Genomic DNA, 26067 nt, shown 5'->3' with positions numbered 1-26067 from the left:
ATCTTAATTTGTGTTTTCATCCGTGATAGTGATGCCTCATTTACTCTGTTCATTGGTATTTGTAGACATTCTTTCATAAAGGAACTTCAAAAGTTTTTGTTGGGTTATTTGCCTTTTTATTAAAGGCGGGAGCTCTTTATTTATTTTATATACAACTCCTTTGTCTGATACATGCGTTGCAGATTTTGAAAAAAAAAAAAAAAAATCCCCGAGGGTTGAACCTCACAACACAAAACCTTATTTACTCTTTAAAAGCTGACAGAGATGTAGCTTTAGTTTATCTGTCTTCGATGTTGATGTAGCTGGCAAGCTGCCTTCCCTCACTAAGACCACCCCCACTTTAAAAGTTTTGTTTTTAGTTGGCAAGTAACTGGCTCGGGACCCTTTGGTCGCTTTGGAAAGCTGGGCAAGTACCTTTGAAAGTGCTCAGTCATTTGGATCATAAACTGTTAGAATGCTAGTCTTGTTTCCTAGAGAGAGGTAGGTCGCAATAGCATCCCCAGGGAAGACGGGACTCTGCCCCAACACCCCAGCTCAGTTTAGGAAAAGTCCTGGGGCATGCTGCGCATGCGCCCAATAGCTTGTTGGTCCCCTCCCCCCAGAGCACCAGCCAGACTGAGTGGCGTTGCTGTGGCAACCGCAGTAAACGGAGTCCTTGGGCAGGTGTGGCTAGAAACCAGCTGCGGTGGTGAACACCTCTGGTAAGTGAGCTCCAGCAGCTGGGCTGTCCACATGAGTCCCAGTTAAATCTGGTAGCGACCCAGAGAGTAGTGAACCCGGCTTGAACTTTTAGGTGGAACTAGTGTGGTCCAGTTTCCCTGGAGCACTTTCCTGGTCCTCCTACGGCAGGCAGTTCAACGCGAACATTTAAGGCAACCAGTGCATGCTAGACAAGGGCACAGCTCCTGCCTGCAAGGAGCTGGCAATGCGGGGCAAGAGGCAGCCAGGCAGCCGGAGAGGAGTTAGATCGCCACGGAGGGAGGAAGAGAGACTGCTGGGAATGTGCCCGGGGTCAACAAAGCCACCCCTACCCTCTCTTAGCTGTGAGTCTTGTCAAGGAGACCCATCTGCACTAGCTTCCTTATCACTAAAAAAATGGCGTGCTTACCTTCTGGGGTTCGTGTTAGGGGTGGAGGCCAAGGCTGGCCAAGTGCTTAGTATCTAGGGAGTGCTCCTAAATGCTGATAACAGGCAGAGGCGGTACGAAGCGAGTGTGCAGTGTATGTGTATGCGCTTAGCCATGGGTTGTCTTACTTGCCTACTTAGTAAGGCACTGGAGGAAGGGGCTGAAGAGGGAGTGGGAACAGAGGGGGTGAGACGGATGGTCTAGAATCCCACAGTGAAGGGCTTTTATGCCATGCTGAGTGTATGTACAAGAACTCAGAGTTCTTGCATTCTCTTGTGATGGAAACAGAATCCCTCGATGCTTTAAACAAGAGTGGCACACTGAGAGCTCTTTCAGGAATCCAAAGGGCAAGACAGAAAACAGATTAGAAGGCTAGCAAGAAGGCACTTGTCCCCAGGCCTGACCTGTGTCCCATCCCTGGCATCCTCACGGTAGAAGGAGAGAACCAACTTCCACAAAGTTGTCTTGTGACCGCCATACATGCACCACCCCCACACAAATAAAATATAAATAAATGTAACAAAAAGTTCAATTTAAAAGGTTTTATTTATTTTTATTTTATGGGTTAGAGTCTTTGAATGTATGTCTGTGTACCACCTGGGCTCATGGAGAGTATAAGAAGGTCTTGGATGCCCTGGGACTGGTGTACAGACAGTTGTGAGCTGCCATGTGGGTGCTGGGAATTGAACCCTGGCACTCTGGAATAACAGCCAGTGCTCTTAACTGCTGAGCCATCTCTCCATTCCAACCCCCATGAGAAAAAAAAATTAAAGATAAAATGGATTAGAAAACAAAGAAGCTTTTGAGGCCATCCATGGTGATGAGCAGTCAGCTAGAGCAGGCATGGGGTGAGGGGAGGGTGGATTCAAAAGTCTTCCGAGCTGGACAACTGGTAACAGGTCTTGGAAATGGATTGTGTGAGATGGGGAGCAGGAAGGCATTCAGTGACTAACTGCTCTTCTGTCTCACGTACACAACCATGATCATGGTATCTGCCTCATGTTTTAAAAACAGGTGAGAGAAAGTGTGTAGAAATTTTTAGAACTGTCCTTGGCATCAAATAAGCACCAAAGCAATAAGCAAGCAAGCAAACAAACAAACAAACAAAAAACCACCACAAACTATTATTATATTTCACAAGGTAAAGTCAAAATTGAGTTGGTTTTCTACATCCGTTACTGGTCATTTAATATGACCAGCTCCAGCACACTGCAGAGATAGTGTTTGAGATTGGGGATCTGACCCTCGGCTCTGGTGACTGAATCTGAGCAATGTTACCTTGTGGAGTCCTGTGTCTGGCTTCCAGCCAATCTTTTAGGAACACAGCACCATTGAGAACTGTTACTTTCCTTACATTTTCTTAGGGTTAACTCAAAACTCGACAGTCTAATTAATGAGTTGGTCAAAAGAATTGGCTATAGGCTGAATATAATAAAGGGAGACTTAACAATAATTCTGCAAATAGATTTCCAAGCCTAGTTAGTCTCTACTGGTTTATTAAGTAGGATGTGGTAGAGAACACACACATAAGGACTGGTCATTCTCATTGTTATATACTGGCTTAGATGAGTCAACATATGGTAATTCTGTCTGCCCCGCCAAAGATAAAACCTTAGGTTGTCTTAGAGGAATGATGTGAATGTCTCCAGCCAGGGAGGTGATGAGGTAAACTGATGACTTCTCACTTATGGCATGTGTCCAGAAGGGAAGATGGAAAAAAAATCTAGGAAGGTAAAAATTTTGAGGGAATATCTAAAACATTGGCAATGTATTTATCTAATTTTTTTCCAAGACAGGGTTTCTCTGTGTAACAACGCTCTGGCTATCTTGGAACTCACTCTGTAGATGAGGCTGGCCTCAAACTCACAAAGATCTGTCTGCCTCTGCTCCCTGAGTGCTGGGATTAAAGGCATGTGCCACCACCAGGCTATTTATTTAATTATTATAACTTTGAAAAAAGTTCAAATTATGTCATTGAGCAATAATTGAAAGATAATTCAGTTATTGAATAATTGAAAAATTGGGGTGCTTCCTCTGAGAAAGGGGAATATCTGATGGAAAGCTAGAGCAGCCTCTAATTTTAAGAAAGAACAAAGGTCAAACGGATCCACGCTGGAGAGAGAGATTTGAGCTTAATTTAAAGTGTACTAAGATCTAGAGCTGAACTCTTACAGAACAGGCCATAATCTTAGCTGAACTGTTGACTGGAAGATGATTGGCCATATCTTAAAATATCCCTTATCAGCCGGGCGGTGGTGGTGCACGCCTTTAATCCCAGCACTCGGGAGGCAGAGCCAGGCGGATCGCTGTGAGTTCAAGGCCAGCCTGGGCTACCAAGTGAGTTATAGGAAAGGCACAAAGCTATGCAGAGAAACCCTGTCTCGAAAAACAAAAACAAAACAAAACAAAAAAAATGTCCCTTATCTTCACTTATTTGAAATCATATTTATTATTAATAATCTCCTCCACTATTTACATACCCCATGGCCATGTGCCACTTACCATTCATTTTTATTCTTTCGGAGTTCATCAATACAAAATTCATAAAATGTATTTTGAGCATCTTCACCCCTCCCCCAACTCTTCCCAGATCCATCTCTACCTCCCTACCTCCCATCTCTTTGTTCTCTTCTTATTTTATTTTTAAACCCACTGGGTCCGAGTGGTGCTGCTCCTACACTCTTAGATGTGTGGCCTTCTGCTGGAGCCACACACGGTTCTCCAAGCTTAGCTGCTGGACTCACTACATGTACTCTACTGCCCTCAGGTCTGTGATGTAGGCACCACATTTTGAGAAGAGAATACTGAGTACAGAGATGCTGAATACTTAACATTTCCTGTTTAAACCCAGTTAGACTGAATCAGAAGCCAATATTCCCAGCCTGGCCAACACCGTAGACTGCTTTTCTAATATTGCTGGACCGGATGTGAATGTGTCCCCTTTACTGGATAAAATGCTGCACTAGGTAAAACTTCTTTCTGGACCAGTGAGATGGCTCAGCAGGTAAAAGCACTGGCCCCCAGATGGACAATGCAAGCCAGATGACCTGGGCTCCATCCCTGTAACCCAAAAAGGGTGAGAACTGACAATGCTAAGTTGTCCTTTGATCTTATTTAGAGACGGCTCTCACTGTGTTGCAGAGGCTGGCCTTGAATTCTTGGGCTCAGAAAATAGTCCTCCCTCAGGCTGTTGAATTGCTGGGACTATGGGGCATGGAAGCATGGCTACCTTCTGATCATAGTTACTGAGTTCCACCTGTGTTAAAGAAGCGCCATTAGTTCTTAGCATTAGTTCTTATACCTGGCTGCACAAAAGTTTGCCTGGCAAATGAGAGTCTGCTAATTCTATGTTTTTTCCAGGTTACTCTGCAGTGCAGTCAGAGTTGAGAACTATAGACATCATACGCCATATACACACACATACATATATATGGACAAATAGTAACTATAGACATTATACACTATATATACACACACATACATACATACATACATATATATGAACAAATACTAGCTATAGACATTATACACTATATACACACACACACACATACACACACATATGGACAAAGAGTAACTATAGATGTTATACATCTACATATACATGTACATACACAAGGACAAAAAGATTAAGGACCATGCTTGTTGCCCAAGCTGGGATGTGAACCCAATTCTCTTTGGCTTCAAAGAGGTGAAAGTGTAATCTCCCAATCTGTTTGTCCTAAAAAACACAAAGCAAAATAAACCCTAAATAACACTCTGCTCCACATCAGCAGTCGGGCTAATGGATTCCAGAAGTCTGTTATACCTGGTCTGTTTACAGGCTTCTTACAAACCCTCCATCATCCTATATTACTCAGGAAAGATAAGAATGGTTCTGGGGCTGGGCAGTGGTGGTGCACCCCTTTAATCCCAGCACTTGGGAGGCAGAGCCAGGCTGATCTCTGTGAGTTCGAGGCCAACCTAGTCTACAGAGCAAGATCCAGGACAGGGACCAAAACAACATAGAGAAACCCTGTCTGGATAAAAAAAAAGTGATCCTGGGTTGTTGTTTTTTTCCCCCTCTCACTATTGCTAGTTGAGATTACTGCGTGAAGTCCCTGGGTTCTAGAATTTTCTTCTATACTCTACACAACCTGACACTGACTGGATTTGTGATGCTAATCTTTATTTCGAGGTAGTGTTGGCCATGTGAGTTGTTGGCCATTGGAATACATTATTCATGACAGCACAGAACGCCATGTGATGCTTTTGTCCTTGTATCTGGTTACTTTTTCATTGTGGGTCCAATGAACTTACTCATAATTATTAGGTTTTTTTTTCTACCTAATAATTATGAGTAAGTTCATTAGGTCTATGGGCTATTTTTTTTTTAAAGAGTTATCTAGTTTATATTCAATTATAGCAGTGTTTCTCAACCTGTGGGTCGTGATCCCATTAGGTGTTGAATACCCCTCTCACAGGGGTCATCTATGACCATCAGAAAAAACACAGACACTTACATTATAATCCACAACAGTAGCAAAATCACAGTTATGAAGAAGCAACGAAAATAACTTTATGGTTGGGGGTCACCACCACACGAGGAACTGTGTGAAAGGGTCGCAGCATTAGGAAGGTTGAGAACCACTGAGTTATAGCATATTCAAAATTTATGTAGGCAAAGAAAGGCAGCAGGTAGAGAGTGACCTCATGAACCTTCCGGTTATTAGGGAGCAGAACAGAAAGCTATGCTTCAAGTCACTGGGAGGCACACGCGATGCCCAACTTCTGGAGTTCCAGAAAGCCTGGGGCCCTGGAATACAAGTGGCCCCTGGAAGCAAAGTATCTTGTTTCACCACTTAGAGATGACATCACGACAGCCTAGAGAATAGGTTCACTTTCCTTCCAACACCTTGAATGTTGATTTTTTTTTTTAAAAGAAATTATTACTGTCTCTTCCCAGTTAGAAAGACTGTTAGAAAAAAATCAAAACGAAAGAGCTGGCAAAGATATGGAGGAAGGGGGACTGCTTCTGTGTAGTGGATTGGAATGTGTATTCCTAGAGCCATCGGAGAGAACAGTATGGATATCCCTAGAGAGTGTCTGAAACTCCCATAAGTGACCCAGCAATCTGCCTCCCTGTCGTATGCATCCCCCTCTGGTGATGGTTAATCTTGACACTTGACAGCATTTAGAATCTGCAGGAAACAAACTTCTGGGCATGTCTGCGAGGGATTTTCTGTATCAGGCTTGCTGAGGTGGGAAGACCCACCCTCAGTGTGGATGGCACTATTCCAGGGGATGGGACCATAGACTACATAAAAAAAAAAAACTCAAGCCCTCTGCCTCAATGTGATCAGCTGTTCCGAGTTTCTGCTGCCATGACTTCCTGCCATGATGGACTGTACCCTTGAGCTGTGAGCCAGAATCAAGCCATCATTCCCTAACTTGCTTTTGCTAGGTATTTAGTCCCAGCAGTGCGTAAACTAATACATGACTCCTGCTCTTATCAGTGGGCCAGCTTCAGCCCTTCAGAGGTATTCTCTGCCTAACATGTTTTTATCCCCAGCCTGTGCCAAGTCAGAATCATCATTTCTGTCTCAAACCCCCCTTCCCTAAGCCTCACACATAGTTTAACTTTCTCATTACACATTTCCAGAGTACGCCAATCTTTCACTTTCACTTCTGGTAGCACCCACTGTATTTTCACTGCTTGCTTAAAACCTGTGTTCCTAAGCAATAAGCTCCCTGAATTTCAAGACTTACCCACATTTCCCCCCCGCCCTGCACCTAGGTAATTTAGTGCCTTGTTTAAGACTTAAGACATAGCAGGTGTGCTCGGAAACTATATTTGAAATGCAACTGATCAGTAATCCGAGAGGAATCGATAACAGGAAGAGGGAAAGGAGTTGAAGGACAGACCAAAAGAAGGGTGGCAGCGTGTTAGTTTTAGTGGGGATGGGTTTGGAGGAAAGGTGGGCTTGGGTGATAGTGTTTCACTATGGAAAACAAGAGTGCACCAGAATGCCAAGTGTGCCTGGAGAAAGGAAACCTGTGTCCCCATCTCCACTTGAAGGGGCCAGGAATGTAGAAATATAAAGCTGTAATCCTACAAAGTTAAAAGCTGACCGTCATCAGCTCTAAAGGTTAACTGCTAACAATGGCTCTCTGCTTGCAGCCAGCTCCTCTGTCAGCAGCCAGGGGTTACCTGGTAACCTCCTTGCCCCCTCCAGCCACAACTCGCCTGGACCAAAGTTAACTGTTAATAGTTGTTTCTACGTCACGTTAGCACGCACCCCATGCCTGATGCTTGCTTTTGCTATTAAAAAAAAGCTTGAAACCCACCCTCTTCGCCACAGCCTCAGAATCCTGAACCCTGGCTGTGGTCTTAGCTAGCTGATAGGCTTTTGTGCCCTGCAGTGATTTTCTTTTCTCCTTTCTTTCTTTCTTTCTTTCTTTCTTTCTTTCTTTCTTTCTTTCTTTCTTTCTTTCTTTCTTTCTTTCTTTCTTTCTTTCTTTCTTTCTTTCTTTCCTTCCTTCCTTCCTTCCTTCCTTCCTTCCTTCCTTCCTTCCTTCCTTCCTTCCTTCCTTCTCTCTCTCTCTCTCTCTCTCTCTCTCTCTCTCTCTCTCTCTTTCTGGAATAAAATCTACTTCTGGTTTAACAGACTTTGGTGGTCTGCCCTCCATTACTGTGTGAGCCTGGACCCAACACGCTCTCATCAAGGTGTCTGATGTTGGTCACAGACTCCCGCTGTATGGCATCTTGGGTGCAATGCACACATAAGAGTGCCAGCACACACACGGGCTTTGGTACTTGTGGCATTCACTTGGGGAAAGATCTGTTGACCTCTGTGTTCTGGCATTACGTCATTCTCTGATTTTGCACTTACAGAAGGCATGAAGGACCCGGATGACCAGGACACTGATGGGGGAAGATCAGGGTCAAGGAGTGAAGGCAGACGGTCTCTCAGATCCAATTCGAGACGTAAGTAGGGGTGCTCATATATGCTTTTTTGTTATCAAATTTAGGTAAGATCATTTTGAAAGAGTGTCATCTGGATTTATAGACAGAAATGGTTTGCCTGTTTAATTCCCTTACAAACTCAACTGTTCCTTCAAAGTAGTATCTATGCTTTAACTTTATTTATTTATTTATTTATTTATTTATTTATTTATTTATTTATTTATGTGTGTGTGTATGTATGTATGCACATATGTATGTATGTATTTTACCTCCAGCTCCTATCATGTCTCTCTGGATTTAGCTCAGTGGATAGAGGGCTGGCCTGGTATACCAGAGGCTTTGGGTTTGATTCTCACCACGGACTAAAATGGAAGAGCAATCCCATCCAGTCCAGCGGTGGGAGCTGGAGGATTGGGACTTCAGGCTCATTCTCAGCCTTAGCAGCTGCCACCCTGAGACCTGCTGGGCTACATTAGTGCCTGGCTCAGAACAGTGAAAGAAATGTCGACTGTCTACATTAATAGCAACCTGCCTGAACACCTGCTCTCAATTTCTTCCATGAGATCTGCGTCTTTAGTGGACTTTGGGGTACAGCATAGTGGAAAGAGAGTGGGAGTTCGATTTTAAGCCCTGAGTCCACTGCTTGAAGATGCTTGACATTGGAAAGAGAAAAAAAATTACACCTTTCAGAGCCTCCCTTTTCTAGCCCAATTATTTATTTATTTTTATTTTATGTGTGTGACTCTTTGCCTGCATGTATGTCTGCACCAAACATGTACAGTGCCTGTATAGGCCAGAAGAGGGTATTGAATCCCTTGGAACTAGAGTTGCAGACAGTTGTTAGCTACTATGTGGGCGCTGGGAATCAAACTCTGGTCCTCCAGAAGTGCAGCCAGTGTTCTCAACTGCGAAGCCATCTCTTTGTTCTTCTGGTCCATTTAAATGAGTTATTTGGGCATTAAATGGGGTGAGAAATGGAGGATTTCATAGGCTTCAGATGAGAGAGGTAAGGAAGTAGCCTTTGGTTGGCTTAGTCACAGGAAAGAGCTCAGATATGTATAGGGAGTAGCTCTCCAGAACCTCCATGAGTAGAGCTGAGTCTTTGGCCCGCTCAGGTACCTTCTTTCCATCCAAATGCATCCATCCTATGGAATTCTGTCTTGGGGCCCGGCCAGTTGACATAGCTCAGACTTTTGCTCTCTTTATCTCAGTTTTGGACCTTGTCTCTGGTCTTTCAGCTTCATCTCAGCTCTACTAGGTACTTTTGAGTACACTTGCTGTTTCTTCCATGTTCTTCTGAAAGTCCTTCAGTCCAGGCTTTCATGGGATCGACATTGTGGATTTTAAGCATGTCCATGTTTGGACTTGAACTGAATGTTGCCTTATACTTGAAGTCATTTCTATTCTTGATTCTCATTCTTCATTAGTTTACTCTGAAGCCAGTATTTTTGTTGTGCCAAAAACACCCCCAGAGAGAGAACATCAAAGACCAACGATGTCCAGAATGCAAAAGCAAGGTTTATTTCCATTACAAGTCCAGTGACAGAGAACTCATCTCAAGCACTCACTCGGCTTAGCGCTGTGAGGCAGGGAGGAGTTGCTTTTTCTTTGTGAGGCCGGCTTTTAAAGGAGAAAAACCACAGGTCCCTCCAGGTTGTGGGGGAGTTAGTACAGGTACAATTTTAATTGGCTAAATCTTCCCGGGCCTCTGTGTTATCTTATTTTAGTTTGTCCGTTTGTTCTGTTAGAACTTTTACAGCCCCTCTCCGGAGTTAAGAAGTGCCATCTCCAGCATTGGGACATCCTGTGGTTAATCAGTCACTGCCAAATGTCCTGGCTTTTGTCTGGCATTTGGGGCACTCTTTTGTTAATTAGTTGCTACCAGATGGTTGTACTTTTAAGTTCCTGGGGCTGACGCCATCATTTCTGGGAGCTTGAAACTGGCCTGGGTCTATCTATATTAAGATATCTTTGTCTAAGTTGTCTAAGTCTCCTTCTTCGTCTTAGAGAATAGAGTGAGGGTCTCACAATTTTAACTTACTCCTTTTTTTAACTTTTACCTCAGAGAGAAATTATCATACTCAGAGGTTACTCTTAAATAACATTATGGCTCCTCAACCTAGCAGATCCTCTATAAATGTTAGTTCGAGTCTTGATAGCAGGATGCTAACATTCATGGCTGGCTCACTGTTTAGCCTTTCTTGTTAGTATATCTTAAGAGAAATTGACTGGAAATAAAGTGAAAATGGAGATGACCTTACAGAAAAGGCCTTTTGGCTTTTAGTACAAGTTTAACACTGATCAAATAAAGTAATTCTAGAAAGTTTTGGATATAAAAACTCGTTACATTTAAAGGATAAACAAATAAGAGGTTTTAGTTACTTTGGAAATAAGAACATTTAATTAAAATTTTATGAAATTACTGAAACCAATTGTCTTTAATATGTACAAAAAAAGCTCCAGAGGACATCACGGATGACCTCTTTACCGATGAGGAAGAGTCATATTTTGATGATGACTTCGATTTGGAAGACATAGAAGAAGATTCAATTTCATCTCAAGATTTTTTTCAGAGTGGCCGAAGTGAGTGTGATTAGCCTTCTCTCAGTAGTTGTTGCTGTGTTAAGGCAAGTTGCTGCTACATATTAAACAGCTCTTTATATATGCAGAATATATATATATATATATATATATATATATATATATATATGTAATGGAAAATCTGCAGGATGTGGACATGTGTTACCAACAGAAAGAAAAGAAATAAACGTATCATGATAGGGTAGTTTAGCTACATTCTATTTTTTGTACCATGTTGGGCAGTCTTGTACTTGATATGGGAATAAAGTGACCAAGGGAGTTAGGAGTTCTCCAAAGCTCCCTGGAGAAAGCATGAGCAGAACTCAGCATCTCCCAGACATGCACAACCTGCTGGCTCTTCCTCCTAAGTTTGGTAGCATGAAACACTGTTCGGGTTGCTCTTACTGTTAGTACAGCTTGCACAATTCCTCTGACTTGGTGAAATACAATTTTAGGGTTCAACTTATACTCGTCTTAGATAAAGTATTTCATGTTTTAGTATCCCAGGATATTGCTACTGAAGTTGAGAAAGAGCCAGAAGAGGTCATAAAGAAGATATCAGAGAACTTCTTCTACAATTACTCAGAGCTTGTTTCCACACCCTACGTGACTCCAGAAGCAGATATCCCACTGGATTTTCTCACCCTTGAGTATCCACTCCAGCTATACATTTATAATGTGGGAAGGTTTTATTTCAAACTACAAACTATAGCCCCTGGAGCAAATATGGCCTCTGGCCTGTTTGTGTAAATAAGGTTTTATGGCAGCACAGACACACTCAATTACACCCTGTCTATGGCTGCTTAATTAGTTGAGATTAGGTACCAAGATATTTACTTCTTGCCTTACAAAGAAAAAGTTTACCAACCTTTGTCTTAGGAAACTGTAAAAAAATGGGGCAGCAGTGGTGGTGGTGGTGGTGGGAGGTGGGGGTTCAGGGGAATCCTAATTTAAACTAAATTTTTTGTTTGATGAGAGCCATGGGGAGAAATGATGTTTTGAGGAAGCTCTTTGCATAGATGGACCAGGCAGTTCATGAGATGTGGGCTGAAGGAGTCTGTGGAGCATCTCACTGCCATTTTCTTCTTGTCCCAGGCTGGCTAGCCTTTCTTTGCCAATGCCTGTCTAGTGACATGATTGCTTTCTTTTCTCCGAGTGTTGATGGGGCCATTGTTAAGGCTGATACTTTCCCATCATGCATCAGAAGAGTTATCGGAGTCAAGTCTGGACAGATGGGCCGTGACGGCACGTTTTGATTGATTTGTGAGGACAAATGAAAGGGGAGGGAACTGACAAGAATGTTTGTGTTTGCTGTCAGCAGGCTGGGTCTGTGAGGAGGTCATCAGAGGACCATCTCCATGATGACTTCAGCTTGCCTTCCCGTGAATAGTGGCTGCCACCACGTGACCCACATTGTGTCCAGCCTGTTTGGAGATGGGGTGCATGCTTTCTGAAAATACCTATGAACTCTGGTTCAATCCTAGATGTGACTAAGCTAATTTGTCCCAGTTACCTTTTAATCTGGAATTTCCTCTTTTTAGTTTTTCTTTTCTGTCTTTTGGACACGATAAATTTTCTTACAAATAAGTGGATCCTCTAAAAGAAATTTTTTTACCTCCAAGCAAGGTCTCAAGCAATGGATGTTCTTCCCCTGATCTTATCAATCAATGTCCAACAACAAGTTTTTTTATAAAGAATCTATCTGCTTAAGCGGTGCTGTGATACTAAAGGATTTCACAGATTGCGCTCATTTAGTTTCTTTGTTATTTTGTGTCTTTGTTCTTTTAATTTGAGTTTAAATGTACTAATAATGTAAATTAAAAGGTCTTATGTAACCTAGATTTTTAAACTTCTATTTTGAATTAACGCAATTTTACTTTATTCCATAAACACACACACACACACACACACACACACACACACACATATATATATATACATACATACATACATATATTTGCTTATACAGCAATGTAATAAAAAACCCTGGAAAATTTGTATATTTTTTATGTATCCTATATTAGTTGATTGAAATAATTGGTTTATATTAAGTTTTAATTAGAACTTAGTATAGTCAGTATGTTATCAAAATTTGTATTAGATTTCCACAAATGTAAGAATTTTTAAAAATTTGCTTTTTACATTCCTTATGTAAGTGAGTGTGTGTGTGAATGTGTGTGTCTGTGTTCCCCTGTATGTCGGGACATGTGCACAGATGTCAGAGGACAGCTTCCAGGAGTCTGTCCTTTCCTCCCACTGTCTTAGTTCTGGGGATGAGAATCAGGTCCTCCGTCTTGGCAGCACACACCTCTCCCTAATAAACCACCCAGCTGCTCCAACATGCAAGAATTTTAAATTCCTTTCAGAGACATCATTGAAGGGGCCTGTAAAATGTTTTTAGTGGATGGACCAGTGAGTAAATACACTTGCCTACACTTGCCACACAAGCCTGAGGACCTGAGTTCAGTTCCTGGAGCCCAAGGTGGAAGAAGAGAAAACACACAGCCATGTACACACACACACACACACACACACACCACATAAATAATAATAAAAGTAATGTTTACTATGAATTTCACAAACTTGACTGGCCGATACAAAGGTGAGGGTGTGGACTTGGTCCCACACTGATGGTGTGGTTCTGTTTTGGGGGTGCAGAGGAAAATGATACCTGTTTAGAAAGACTAATCTGCTTATCCCCAAACCTCAGGATTTCTTCCACAAAAAAAAAAAAAGAATAAATAAATAAAATAAAGTAGGGACTAAATCGTAGTACAAGCATTTTCACTTGCTTGAAAAATAAAAATTGTGTTTGTGACCCATCAAAAAAATTCCGAGTTTCAGGGTAAAGTTCAGCTACATCGATTTCAAATCTTTATTATTTAAATAGAATATTGATTTTAAAAATAGACTCTGTTGTTTTAATCACGCATTCTGTCCCTAGATGGCTATTTCGTTTCATTTATTTTCCTTAGCAGCCTAACCTCAGACATTCTTTTGGCTATGACTGCAAAAAACGAGCCAACCTGCAGCTTCTGGACAACACCACCGTGATGTACATCGCCGGGAACCAGCTGATCCTGCTGAATTTCAAAACCAAGGAGCAGACGTACCTGCACAGCTGCAGTGGTGAAGGGATTGGCGCCATCGGGGTGCGCTAGCATTCAGTCACCTGGGGGTGGGCGAGGAGCCCCCATTTCAGTTTTTCTGTGGACGCCGCAGTGGCGCCCAGGGTGTTCTGGGGATCACGTGAGACGCACCGCCATCTTTATTCTAAACCTTTTTCTTTTCTTTTCCTTTCCTTTTCCTTTTCTTCCCTTCCCTTCCCCTCCCTTCCTCCCTCCCTCCCTCCTTCCCTCCTCCCTTCCTTCCTTTTTTTTTTAAAGATTTATTTATTATGTATACAGTATTCTATCCACATATACACCTGCAGGCCAGAAGAGGGCACCAGATCTCATTACAGATGGTTGTGAGCCACCATGTGGTTGCTGGGAATTGAACTCAGGACCTCTGGAAGAGCAGTCAGTGCTCTTAACCTCTGAGCCATCTCTCCAGCTCCCCCCTTTCCTTCCTTTTTATGATAGGGTTTTGATATGTAGCCCAAGCTGGCCTTGAAGTCAATACAAAGCCCAGACTGGCTTTAAACTTGGCATCCTCCCACCTTAGCTTCTTGAAGAGAAAGTAAGAGGGTTTTTTGTTTGTTTGTTTGTTTGTTTGTTTGTTTGTTTGTTTTTCAGTAGCTGCATGTAAATAATCATGATGTTGAATTAAGAAAATAATTCCAAAACTTCCTCTTGGAGTATTTAGACCAAGAGCAAGCCCAAATCTGAATTCTCCACTTCTCTCCCTGTATCTTCCCTTCTCTGCAGCTTATGGTCGCTGGTCTCTCTGTAACCTTTTGTGTGAGTCTGAAGCTTTGTCTCTGTGCCTGCCTGATGTCTTCTTTGTCTGTCCCTAACAAAGGGCTTTGCTCTCTTACTGAACAGAACAGGAAGTATCACATGAGGTCGGAATGAGGGATACTTTACAGAAATCTTTAACAGAGTTTTACAAGGGATGAAACCTTACTGACCCTCAAATAACCCAGACGCTCTGCAGACGCCACTGCACAGAAACTGTATCTCTCTATTCATGCTGCTTTCAACATTTATGGTGGATATTTATTGTAATGAGGTCACTTTAGACTTGTTTGCTGTTTTCAGTAAATTATAACTATAACACACACACACACACACACACACCACCTCTGTATATAAATTAAGACTACAGCTGTGTATCTGTATAGGTAAAGTAGGAAATCCAAGGCAAGTAAGGTTGGTTGCTACACTGTTCTCTCTTTTTGTTTTTTGAGACAGGGTTTCTCTGTGTAGATTTGTGCCTTTACTGGAACTCACTCTCTAGCCTAGGCTAGGCTGGCCTCGAACTCACAGAGATCCGCCTGCCTCTGCCTCCTGAGTGCTGGGATTAAAGGCGTGCGCCACCACCGCCCGGCTGCTGCGCTGTTCTCTTAACGACAGGTTAAACAAATGGGCTGACCACACAGCGGAATGTCAGTCTTAGGTGACCTTAATCTGTATTATTAATTAGGCTGCGAGGTCCAGCAAGTGTTCCAATCTCTTAGAAAGTAAGAGATATTTCCATAAAGAGGCATCATCACCATAGCTTCAGCAGGAAGTCAGTCTGTCTATCATAGGTCTTCCAACCCCAGGAATGGAAGAAAGAAAGGGAGCCGAAGTGTTATCTGGGAAGCAGAAGTTCAAGCTCTACCTCCTAAACGCTGCAGTCAGGAGCTGAAAGCAGCACCTGGAGACAGGCATTCACTAGCACAGGGTTTTAAATAGTTTCTTCTGACCAGAGCCTACTTTTATTTTATCTTTATTTCTGCATGTTTGGCTTACTGATTAGCAAAAGTAACAAAGGAATATAAAATTCTAGCCAATTTCCATGGCTATCAATATATAAACACGGACACAAATACTTCATCCACAGCATACTTTCTTACAGTTTCTTCTGTGTCTGGCTTGGAAATCTCTTTCTTATTTCTGTTACATTGGCAGTCATATCTGGTGAGGTTGTTCAAGGTATAGTTTATTATCTATCTATCTATCTATCTATCTATCTATCTATCTATCTATCTATCTATCATCTATCTATCTATTTAATTTGGATGGATAGAATGCCCCCTGGGAACACAAATTCCACACTGCTGAGGTCTGAACATGCTTCCTCCCCCAAGTAAGCTTAAACCCAATGCAACAGTGTTGGGAGGTACGGCCTGATAAGTGTGATTAGGGCACAAGTGGACTCATCCTATTGAGGAAGTGGGTTAGCTAATGATGGAATTTTATGAGAGCAGATCCATTGCGCGCGCGCGCGCACACACACACACACACACACACACACACACACACACACACACACACACAGACCTTAGCTCTCATGCTCTCTTGCCCTTCCAGCTTCTACCATGGGATCATGCACACAAAGGCCCTTGATCTATACTGTCCCTGGGTTTGGGATTTCCAACTTTTCAGAACAGCTAGGCAAATAACTTCTGTCCATAATGAGTCAGCCCGTCTTTCAGGTGGTAAATGGACTGAATCCCACACTCTGTGAATGCTGCTGTATACAGTTCAGAGTGACTTATATAGGGGGTTGGCATCCACCCTGTTTAGCTCTTCTCACACAGCCCCCCAGGCCAGCAGTAGCATAGCACTTGTGAAATATATAAATGTGAATTCAGAAACACTGTGAGGGGGACTTGAGATCCGTGTTTTTGACGAACCTTTCAAGAGATTCTCACACACACTGAATACTGAAGCCATCATCTCACCATGAATTTAGTACTTGTAGCATTAAAAATGATTGACCTTAATGAAAGTCTTATTTTTTAAATTTTCTTTTAGTTTTCAGTTCAAATCATATCCATCAAGTATTTATCAGACATGAATTTTAAAAAAAATTTTAGACTGAAGCGCAGTCTAATTAGCCAATTACATGATAATAGCCACTAAGTACTGCACAGATAGGATTATCAATGTGAAAATTTCCTTTTTTTTTTTTTTTTTTTTTTTTTGGTTTTTCGAGACAGGGTTTCTCTGTGTAGCTTTGCGCCTTTCCTGGAACTCGCTTTGGAGACCAGGCTGGCCTTGAACTCACAGAGATCCGCCTGGCTCTGCCTCCCGAGTGCTGGGATTAAAGGCGTGCGCCACCACCGCCCGGCTGAAAATTTCCTTTTAATATTTTAGTGAGATTCTGTTTTTCTAGGTTCATCCGGAAAAAACTTACTTCACAGTTGCTGAGAAAGGAAGTTTCCCAAAGATTATCATCTATGACTATCCCTCTCTGAGGCCCTACAGAATCTTGCGAGGTGAGTCCAGGGGATCTTTAGAACAGTCCACGTAAACGTTAACAACACCCAGAAGATGACTGAGACCGCGGAGTTAGCCAAGGGTCAGCAGAGAAACAAAGGCAAGAGAGGTAGGAAGGAAATTTATTGGGTGAAATTGGCTTATAATTGTCGAGGTTAGTAAGTCTGAAAATTGTGAGTCAGCCCCACAGGCCGGAGATTTCTGGGAAGGAGTTCATGGGCAGTCTCCAGGCAGAATGTCGTCTTCTTCGAGACCTTCCAACGGATTGGATAGAGCTCACTTAGATCTTCAAGGACACAATCCATAAAGTCACCTGATCAGAAGTACCAGTCATGTTGGTGTTGTCTACACAACAACATCTACACTGCTGTTTAACTGGATAACTGGCTGTTACAAACTAGTGAAGATGATGACTTGTAACATTGACCATCTATTATCTAACGGCTGGTTCTGTTTTCCGCGTAATTAATTAATCACGCATAATTAATTTCCAGAGTCAGTTTTCACTCTGGGAGTTTTTTCAGTGACAAACTGTGGATTGAGTTCTGTCTGTAGCAAGTCTTTGTCTGTACTGCCTGCTTCCAAATAATGACATGGAGACTTATTATTAATTATGAAAGCTTGGCCTTAGCTTGGGCTTGTCCCATTAGCTTTTATGATTTAAATTTACTCATTTATTTTAACCTACATTTTGTTGTGTGACTTGTTACGCCATACTGCTCATGATGCTTCTCTGCATCTGGCTGGTGACTATGGCTTTCTTCTTCCCAGAGTCCTCACTGTCCCTGGAAGTCCCGCCTAACCTCTTCCTGCTTAGCTATTGGCCATTCATCTCTTTATTAAACCCTTCAGAAGGTGCCTTGGCAAAGACACATCTTCACGCAGTGTTCAAGTCTCCCATAACATTTCCCCCTTTTGGTCTAAATAAATAGGAAAGGTTTTAACTCTAAAACAGTAAAACTAATATAAAATAATAACAATTATCAAGTAAGAATTGCACTTTTAATTTCCAGTCCATTTTTTTTTTTTTTTTTGGTTTTTCGAGACAGGGTTTTCTCTGTGTAGCACTGGCTGTCCTGGTACTCGCTCTGTAGAACAGGTTGGCCTCGAACTCAGAGATCTGCCTGCCTCTGCCTCCTGAGTGCTGGATTAAAAGCGTGTGCCACTACCTCCTGGCTCAGTTCATTAGTTTCTAAGATTTATTTATTTTATGTATGAGTGCGCTGTTTTGCATGCTCACCTGCATGCTAAAAGAGGGCACCAGATCTCATTATAGATGGTCGTGAGCCACCATATGGTTGCTGGGAATTGAACTCAGGACCTCTGGAAGAATAGCCAGTGCCCTTAACCTCTGAGCCATCTCTACAGCCTTCCAGTCCATTTGTATTTGGCAAATTTGGAGAACTTACTTTATTATCTATCCTATCTTGGTGAGTCAAAAGTTTTGTACCTAATTTACTATTGTAGATTGAGTTCTGTCTGCTCTCTGTGCTTGGCTCTCTTTCTTCCACAAGATGAAATATATGCAACGCGTTTTTCTTTGGGAAAATACGATGATGATTTCTTCACCCTCCTTTTATAATCTTATAATCTATTCTAAAGCCCAATGTCTTAGTTAGGTTTCTATTGCTGTGAAGAGACACCATGACCACGGCAACTCTTATAAAGGAAAACATTTAACTGAGGTGGTGGCTTACAGTTTCAGAGGTTCAGTCCATTATGATCATGAAGGGGACCATGGCAATGTGCAGGCAGATGTGGTGGTGGAGCTGAGAGTGCTACATCTTACAGGCAACAGGAAGTCGACTGACTGTCACACTGAGTGAAGCTTGAGTGAAGCTTTGAAGAGACCTCAAGGCCCATCCCCACAGTGACACACTTCCTCCAACAAGGCCACATCTCCTAACAGTGCCACTCCCTTTGGGGGCCGTTTTCTTTCAAACCACCACACCAAGTGTGATGAAATTTTTTTCTTAAGATTTATTTATTTATTATATATACAGCATGTATGACTGCAGGCCAGAAGAGGGCACCAGATCTCATTACAGATGGTTGTGAGCCACCATGTGGTTGCTGTGAATTGAACTCAGGAAGAACAGTCAGTGCTCTTAACCTCTGAGTCATCTCTCCAGCCCAATGAAATATTTTAGAATTACTCTTTCAGGAGATTTGTGTGTATGTACATACACCCCCACCCACACAGTATGTGTGAGGGGTGCGCTTGGCTGTGCATGCATTTGTGGAGGTCAGGAGCTGATGTCAAGCATTTTCCTCTGTTGCTCTCTATCTTATTTTTGAAGTGGAAGCTTTCAGTGGGCCAATGACTTGCCATTTCTGCTAGGCTGGCTGGCCGGGAAGCCCTTGGGACCCCTGCCTCTACCCCTCCTTCACCTTGGAATACCACTGGAATGACACCTGAACCTGGGTGCTGGGATCTGGACTCGGGTGCCCATGCTTGCACACTGGGTACTTCACCTGTTGGACCATCTCCCCAGCACTCTTAGATCCTTGACACTTTTACATTAACACAGATCACACGGGCACCCTCCTCTCCCTCCCCCTCCCCCTCCGTGTTTGCTTTGGGACAGAAGATTTGCAGCACAGGATGGGCTTGATCTTGCTCTTTTCCAGCCATTGCCTTCCAGTGTTAGGATGACAGGGGTGTCCCCTCTGGGCTCAGCTTTCTCTCTTGTTTATCAGACTCCCATTCACCCTTTCAGACGGGACAGAGAAGGCCTATGCTTACGTGGACTTTAACAGTGATGGGAACTTGCTGGCCTCTGTCGGGAGTCACCCTGACTACACCATAACCATCTGGAACTGGATGCAAGAGCAGCCCACACTGAGGACAAAAGCCTTTTCTCAGGACGTTTTCAAGGTCACTTTCAATCCCGAAGATGATGAGCAGCTAACCACATCAGGATTGGGCCACATCAAGTAAGTCTGGTGCCCAAACAAAGGAACCAACGAATATTGTAAGAGCATTTTTCTGAGAGGATTGAAGGCTTGGAGATTTTTTTTTTTTTTTTTTTTTTTTTTTTTTTTTTTTTTTTTTTTGCTATAGCCGAGGCTACACAGAGAAACCCTATCTTGAAAAACAAACAAACAAACAAAACCCCCAAAGAATTGTTTTTAAAATTAGGAGACTTCACATTTATTTTAAAAAATATTTATTTTTATTTTATGTTGTCTTAGTTAGGGTTTTTATTGCTGCAACAAACATCATGACCAAAAACCAAGTTGACGAGGAAAGGGTTTATCTGGCTAACACATCCAGATCACAGTCCATCCTTGGAGGAAGTCAGAATGGGATCTCAAGCAGGGCTGGAACCTGGAGGCAGGAGCTTATGCAGAGACGATGGAGAGGTGCTGCTTACTGGCCTGCTTCTTATGGCTTGCTCAGCCTGCTTTCTTATAGAACCCAGGACCTCCAGCCCAGGGATGGCATCACCCACATGGGCTGGGCTCTCCCCTCATTGATCACTAATTAAGAAAATGCCTTCCAGCTCTGTTTCATGGAGGCATTTCCTCAACTGAAGCTTTTTCCTCTCTGATGACTCTCTTGGGTCAAGTTGACACACAAAACCAGCCAGTACATGCGTTTATGAATGTTTTACCTGTGTGTATGTATGTGTACCACAGGCGTGTAGCACCTGTGGATGCCAGAAGAGGACCTTGTGTCCCCTGGAACCGGGGTTACAGGTGGTTGTGAGCTGCCACGTGTATCCTGGGAACCAAACCCAGGTCCTCTGGAAGAGCAGGGAGTGCTTTTAACTGCTGTGCCATCTCTTCAGATCCACACGTGTTCTTTTTCAAATTAACCGGCAGTTCACCTTTCCTCTCTCTCCCCCTCTCCCCTTTTCTTTTAGTGTACCTTTTAAATTTTGATATAGGGTATTGGTCCCCAAAAACAGCATAAAAGAAGGGCTTTTAAATTCAGAGCATGTTATGGAATATTATTTTAAGGTGTGTTACTTTTGTTTATGTTGTATTTGTTTAACACTGTGAAGCTGTGTTACTTTGCCTGTCTAAAACACATGATGTTCTAATAAAGAGCCGAATGGCCAATAGCAAGGTAGGAGAAAGGCCAGGCAGGGCTGGCAGGCAGAGAGAATGAATAGAAGGAGAAATCTGGGTGGGGGAAGAAGGAGCAAGAGAAAGAGGAGGATCCAGGGGTCAGCCACCCAGCTACACAGCAAGCCATGGAGAAAGAAACAAAGAAAGATATACAGGAATAGAGAAAGATAAAAGCCCAGAGGCAAAAGATAAACAGGATAATTTAAGATAAGGAAAGCTGGCTAGAAACAAGCCAAGCTAAGGACGGGCATTTGTAATTACTAATAAGCCTCCATGTGTGATTTATTTGGGAGGTGGGTGGCGGGCCCCCAAAGAGCCAAAAGTGCTGCCTTCTCATAGGCCCCACCTAAAGCAGGGGTCTCCGTGACTCACGGTGTAGGCTTCTACAAACCTGTTCTGAACTCTCACACTCCTGGGAAGTCTCTCACGTGTAGCAGCACCGCGGTCTTCATGGTGGAACAAGAATTCTCAGAGCCATTCCTGCCAAGCAGTGTCTACTCCTGATCTCAAGTCTGTGGCTCCAGACCCCACGCCCCTGTGTTCTGCTTCCTGGATGGAATCATGCAGACCGTCTCTACCTACCCTCCTCTCATTTAGCATCAAGTACTTTCCACCCAGTCGAAATTTTTCCTCAGTGCCTAGTACCTGCTGCAGCCAACAGCACAACCCAAAATTCAGGTCTTGCAAAGGCAGGGAACTTCCTCCTCTCGCGATGCCTGTGTTTGGTTGCCGGACAGGGAGTGGACACTACATGTTAGTCGGGTGACGTCAGTGAAGTCACAGGTGCTGATGAAATGTGAGTTAGGGTCAGATGGAAATAAAAAGGAAATCACCCGATGGGTACATCTGACCGTGTCCTCTCTCGCCGGCAGGTTCTGGGAGATGGCCTTCACGTTCACCGGGCTCAAGCTGCAAGGGTCACTGGGGCGATTTGGCAAAACATCCACTAGTGACATAGAGGGTTACATTGAGCTTCCGGATGGGAAGGTGGGTGTGGCCCTGTTCCTCCCCGGTTAGACCGTTTATGAATGAAAGCACGCCCGCCCGGAACTCGACCGACCACATAGTCTAAGACTGTCAATGATCACAGATATTGTAATTACCAATGTGGTGAAAACCTCATTTTACTTTTTCCCACCAACTGAAATAAAAACTTTTTCCCTAAAATTTTTGTAATCCATGTACACTCACCATTTCCCGGTTTTGCTAAATATTCTATGCAGATAAAGTATGAAGCGTTTTCCCGTATTAACGTAGTGACATGCTCGCTACTTTTCTGATGTCATGGAATGATGATGATTTATATTATCTTTCCTTTTTTGGGTCATGATGTTCCAAGGGACTTACAGGCTCAAGGTTTTATTCAATCTCATGTCTTTTGTTTTGGTGTCAGAGTGTCCTTCAGGAAGATGAATTGTTTTCCAGAGATATGTGCAACATTGTAGAAATGTACAACAATTTGTCAGTTGATTTTCTGACATTATTAGTTCACTTTTCTCTTGCTCTTACAGATCTTATGGGCTGTTTTGCCTAAAATGATCCATTCCCCTTTAATATCTTATTGGGCCTCCTGTTTGAATGAGTTACGCTGTGTTCCTTGTGATCACTTCTCTTATAAGAACATGCCAGCACACAGATACTACTTGAAGACACCAAATGACCTGGTCATTTAAGTGATGGAACAGTGTCAATTGAAGTACAGTGAATAGGAGGGAATGAACAGCCCGGGGCCAGCCAGTCTAGCAGAATTAGTGAGCCTCAGGCTCAGTGGGGGACTCGGGCAGAATCACAATAACAATAAGGGTGGGAAGGGAGACACTGGTGTTGACCTCTGACCTCCACGTGTACTTTCATGTATACAGGCACCTACATATGTAGCTAGAGTTTTCCTGCCTGGCCCACAGTCAGGACAAATCTCTCTCACCCGCCAGTCCCACAGCCGCTCAGACCCAACCAAGTAAACACAGAGACTTGTATTGCTTACAAACTGTATGGCTGTGGCAGGCTTCTTGCTAACTGTTCTTATATCTTAAATTAATCCATTTCTATAAATCTATACCTTGTCCCGTGGCTCATGGCTTACCAGCATCTTCACATGCTGCTTGTCATGGTGGCGGCTGGCAGTGTCTCCCTCCGCCTTCCTGTTCTCTCAATTCTCCTCTCTGTTAGTCCCGCCTATACTTCCTGCCCAGCCACTGGCCAATCAGTGTTTTATTTATTGACCAATCAGAGCAATTTGACATACAGACCATCCCACAGCATACATATGCATACACCACTCACCTCCCTCCCCTGACAAAAAGCCTCAGGTGCTGGTTAAACTGTAGTCCCAAATCTATACAGCAATCTCAAATGAGTCTGTCATCAAACTCTGAATACTTGTTAAGATAAACATCAGTCTAACTTTCCTTCCTCCTCCCTCCCTCCCTCCCTCCCTCCCTCCCTCCCTCCCTCCCTCTCTCCCTTCCTTCTTTCCTTCCTTCCTTTCTTCATAGCTAGGAAAACAAAGCACTCACATACTCAACTGCATATGATGTTGCTAAGTATACCTAGTGCATGTGGCTTTGGGCATTAAATACCAATGTGAAGAAAGTATTCAAGCAATGCTTGACACAAAGCCCTTACACCACAAGTATTACTTATTATTCCATTCATAAAGCGTTCTGAGAACCTATGTTTGATGGCATGCTCTTCGGGAACTGTTGAATTAGACTGATTGATTTGGGACAGTCACAAATATTTTCCTTATTTGAAACTGAGTTGTAATCTGCTCAGCTCACAACTTAGCAGACAGCACTACACTTAGGAATTAAAATCTCATCTGTGAAAAACTTTAAATATCCTGTTTTGACACAGTCATTCAATGCCTGAATCTTATCCTTAAGAGGTGTATAAAGAAATCTACTACAAGCATTTGTGAAGAAATTGCCATTAATGTGCATCCTAGTCACAGGATGCTAGAAGGAAACACATCAAAATGTAATCAGAGGTTGAATCTGTGGTGCTGGATTTTTATTTCTTTGTTTTCTTTATTTCCATACTCAAGCTTTCTATTTTCTTTTTTTTTTTTTAAAGATTTATTTATTTATTATGCATACAATGTTCTGCCTGCATGTCTACAGGCCAGAGGAGGCTACCAGATCTCATTACAGACGGTTGTAAGCCACCATGTGGTTGCTGGGAATTGAACTCAGGACCCCTGGAAGAACAGTCAGTGCTCTTAACCTCTGAGCCATCCCTCCAGCCAAGCTTTCTATTTTCACAGTTAAAAAAACAAACCTAAAATCTAAAAGCAACTGTTGCCTGTTTGAGGTCTGCATGAAGGTATTTCATTTTTATGCATGTTTCTTTCTTCACGCCTGTCAGGTGCTCTCAGGATCAGAGTGGGGTAACCTGCTGCTGTGGGAAGGCAGCCTCATCAAGGTGGAGCTCTGTCGAACTGGCATGAAGTCTTGTCACCAAGGTCCCATTAACCAGATAATGCTGGATGAGGGGGAAGTCATTACCGCTGGGTCGGATGGCTGTGTCAGGGTAAGGCACCAGCACTCCACTTAAGACTTGCCGATCACCTAGGAGGTTTTTGTCTTATAGGCTGCTTCGTGAAGGGGGTCAATGGCCACTTATTCCTAAGACCAGCTCATTTTCAATAATGCTTCTCACATGGTAAATATTTGTACTTCTGTCAACATTAATTGGAACACTATGAAGGGATCTCTTGTTCTTGTGCTTCAGGTGTTGACATAGGAGCTTCAGAAAATGAAAGCTCATATTACCACCAGATAAACAATGGGCACACATACTTTCAAAATACCCACGATTGGCGGGCATTTTCTAAGGAACGAAAATGCTGAACTTTCTGTTTGAAACAGCGTCTCACTGTGTAGCCCTTACTATCCTGGAACTCACTATATAAAGCAGACTGGCCTTGAACTCTCAGAGATCTGTCTGCCTCTGCTTCCTGAGGGCTGGGATTAAAGATGTGCATCACCGTGCTGCTGGTGAGGATGCCAATTGGAATACAGTCTTAGAGATGTATGGTTGGGGGTTGCTGTGCACAGCCCTTTCCCAAGTCCTTGTGCTAGGGAATTCATTGAGTTCACTGTGAACGCTGTCCTACCTAAAGCCTGGAGGAAGCTGGAATATTGCTTCAGAAACTAAGTCTCCCGAGTTGCTGCTCTGTCCTATGTTTCCCATTCACCCTGTCTGGCACCTTCTGTGAACACCACTGTTCTTAATGAACCTGTACTCTTGTGATTTGCCCTGTAGTCCTTTTGGTACATGGTCTTCTGGAGCCTTCTAGCTCTTAAATTCCTCGAGACCAATTTGCACTGTCCACATGTTCTTGAATGTATGGGTTTCCACTGGAGAGTAGTCAACTTACCAGGGGCTGTACTCTTAGAGAAAACTGTCCCCCTCTCCCAGAAGCTAACAACCGCCGATAGCTCCATGGCTTGGGGTAGACTTGTGTGCCTAACACCCCTCTTCATGTTGGGATTTGGTCTGGCTAGGGCTCGCATGGCTTCTGTACATGTTGTCACAGCTGTTGTGAATTCCTATGTGCAGCTGTCCTTCTGCCCAGAAGATAATGTTTCCTTCTAGTCATCCACCACCCCAGGCTCTCACTCTCTTTCTGCCTCATCTTCTGAAACGATCCCTGAACCTTTTTGGGAGGCAGGGGGCATACGGGTATAATATGTTCCATTTAGGGATGAGCATTGTTCAGTCTCTTACTCTCTCTCCCTTTGCCAGTTGTAGGTCACTGTGGTAATCAAAATAGAAAATAAAAACTTCTCAGATCTATGGATATAAGAATAAGACATTGGGAGTTGGTTTAATACTATGTCTATTTAACTGTATAATAGTAGCAGATTTTTTCTCTTAGAGCCTGTAACTTGTCTAGCCATAGATTCTTAACCAGATAATGGTGTCAGGTATGGGTTGCAACTTGTGGAGTGGGGCTGAACTCC

General features: G+C 43.1%; 1 protein-coding gene across 1 annotated transcript in view; it reads left to right on the top strand.

Annotated features, from left to right (window-relative positions):
- Positions 1-610: 610 nt before the first annotated feature.
- Cfap44 (cilia and flagella associated protein 44) overlaps positions 611-26067 on the top strand; it is an 88596-nt gene continuing 63139 nt past the window's right edge. Inside the window, exons 1-9 of the mRNA XM_028872078.2 lie at positions 611-701; positions 8001-8093; positions 10530-10655; positions 11152-11302; positions 13642-13804; positions 16920-17022; positions 19744-19960; positions 21973-22087; positions 24467-24631. Coding sequence (XP_028727911.1) covers positions 8006-8093; positions 10530-10655; positions 11152-11302; positions 13642-13804; positions 16920-17022; positions 19744-19960; positions 21973-22087; positions 24467-24631 — 1128 coding nt within the window. The 5' untranslated portion in view covers positions 611-701; positions 8001-8005. The remainder of the gene's footprint in view (positions 702-8000; positions 8094-10529; positions 10656-11151; positions 11303-13641; positions 13805-16919; positions 17023-19743; positions 19961-21972; positions 22088-24466; positions 24632-26067) is intronic.

Source organism: Peromyscus leucopus, chromosome 12 (genome assembly GCF_004664715.2).
Source record: "Peromyscus leucopus breed LL Stock chromosome 12, UCI_PerLeu_2.1, whole genome shotgun sequence".
NCBI lineage: Eukaryota > Metazoa > Chordata > Mammalia > Rodentia > Cricetidae > Peromyscus > Peromyscus leucopus.
This window is presented reverse-complemented; position numbering and strand designations above follow the sequence as displayed.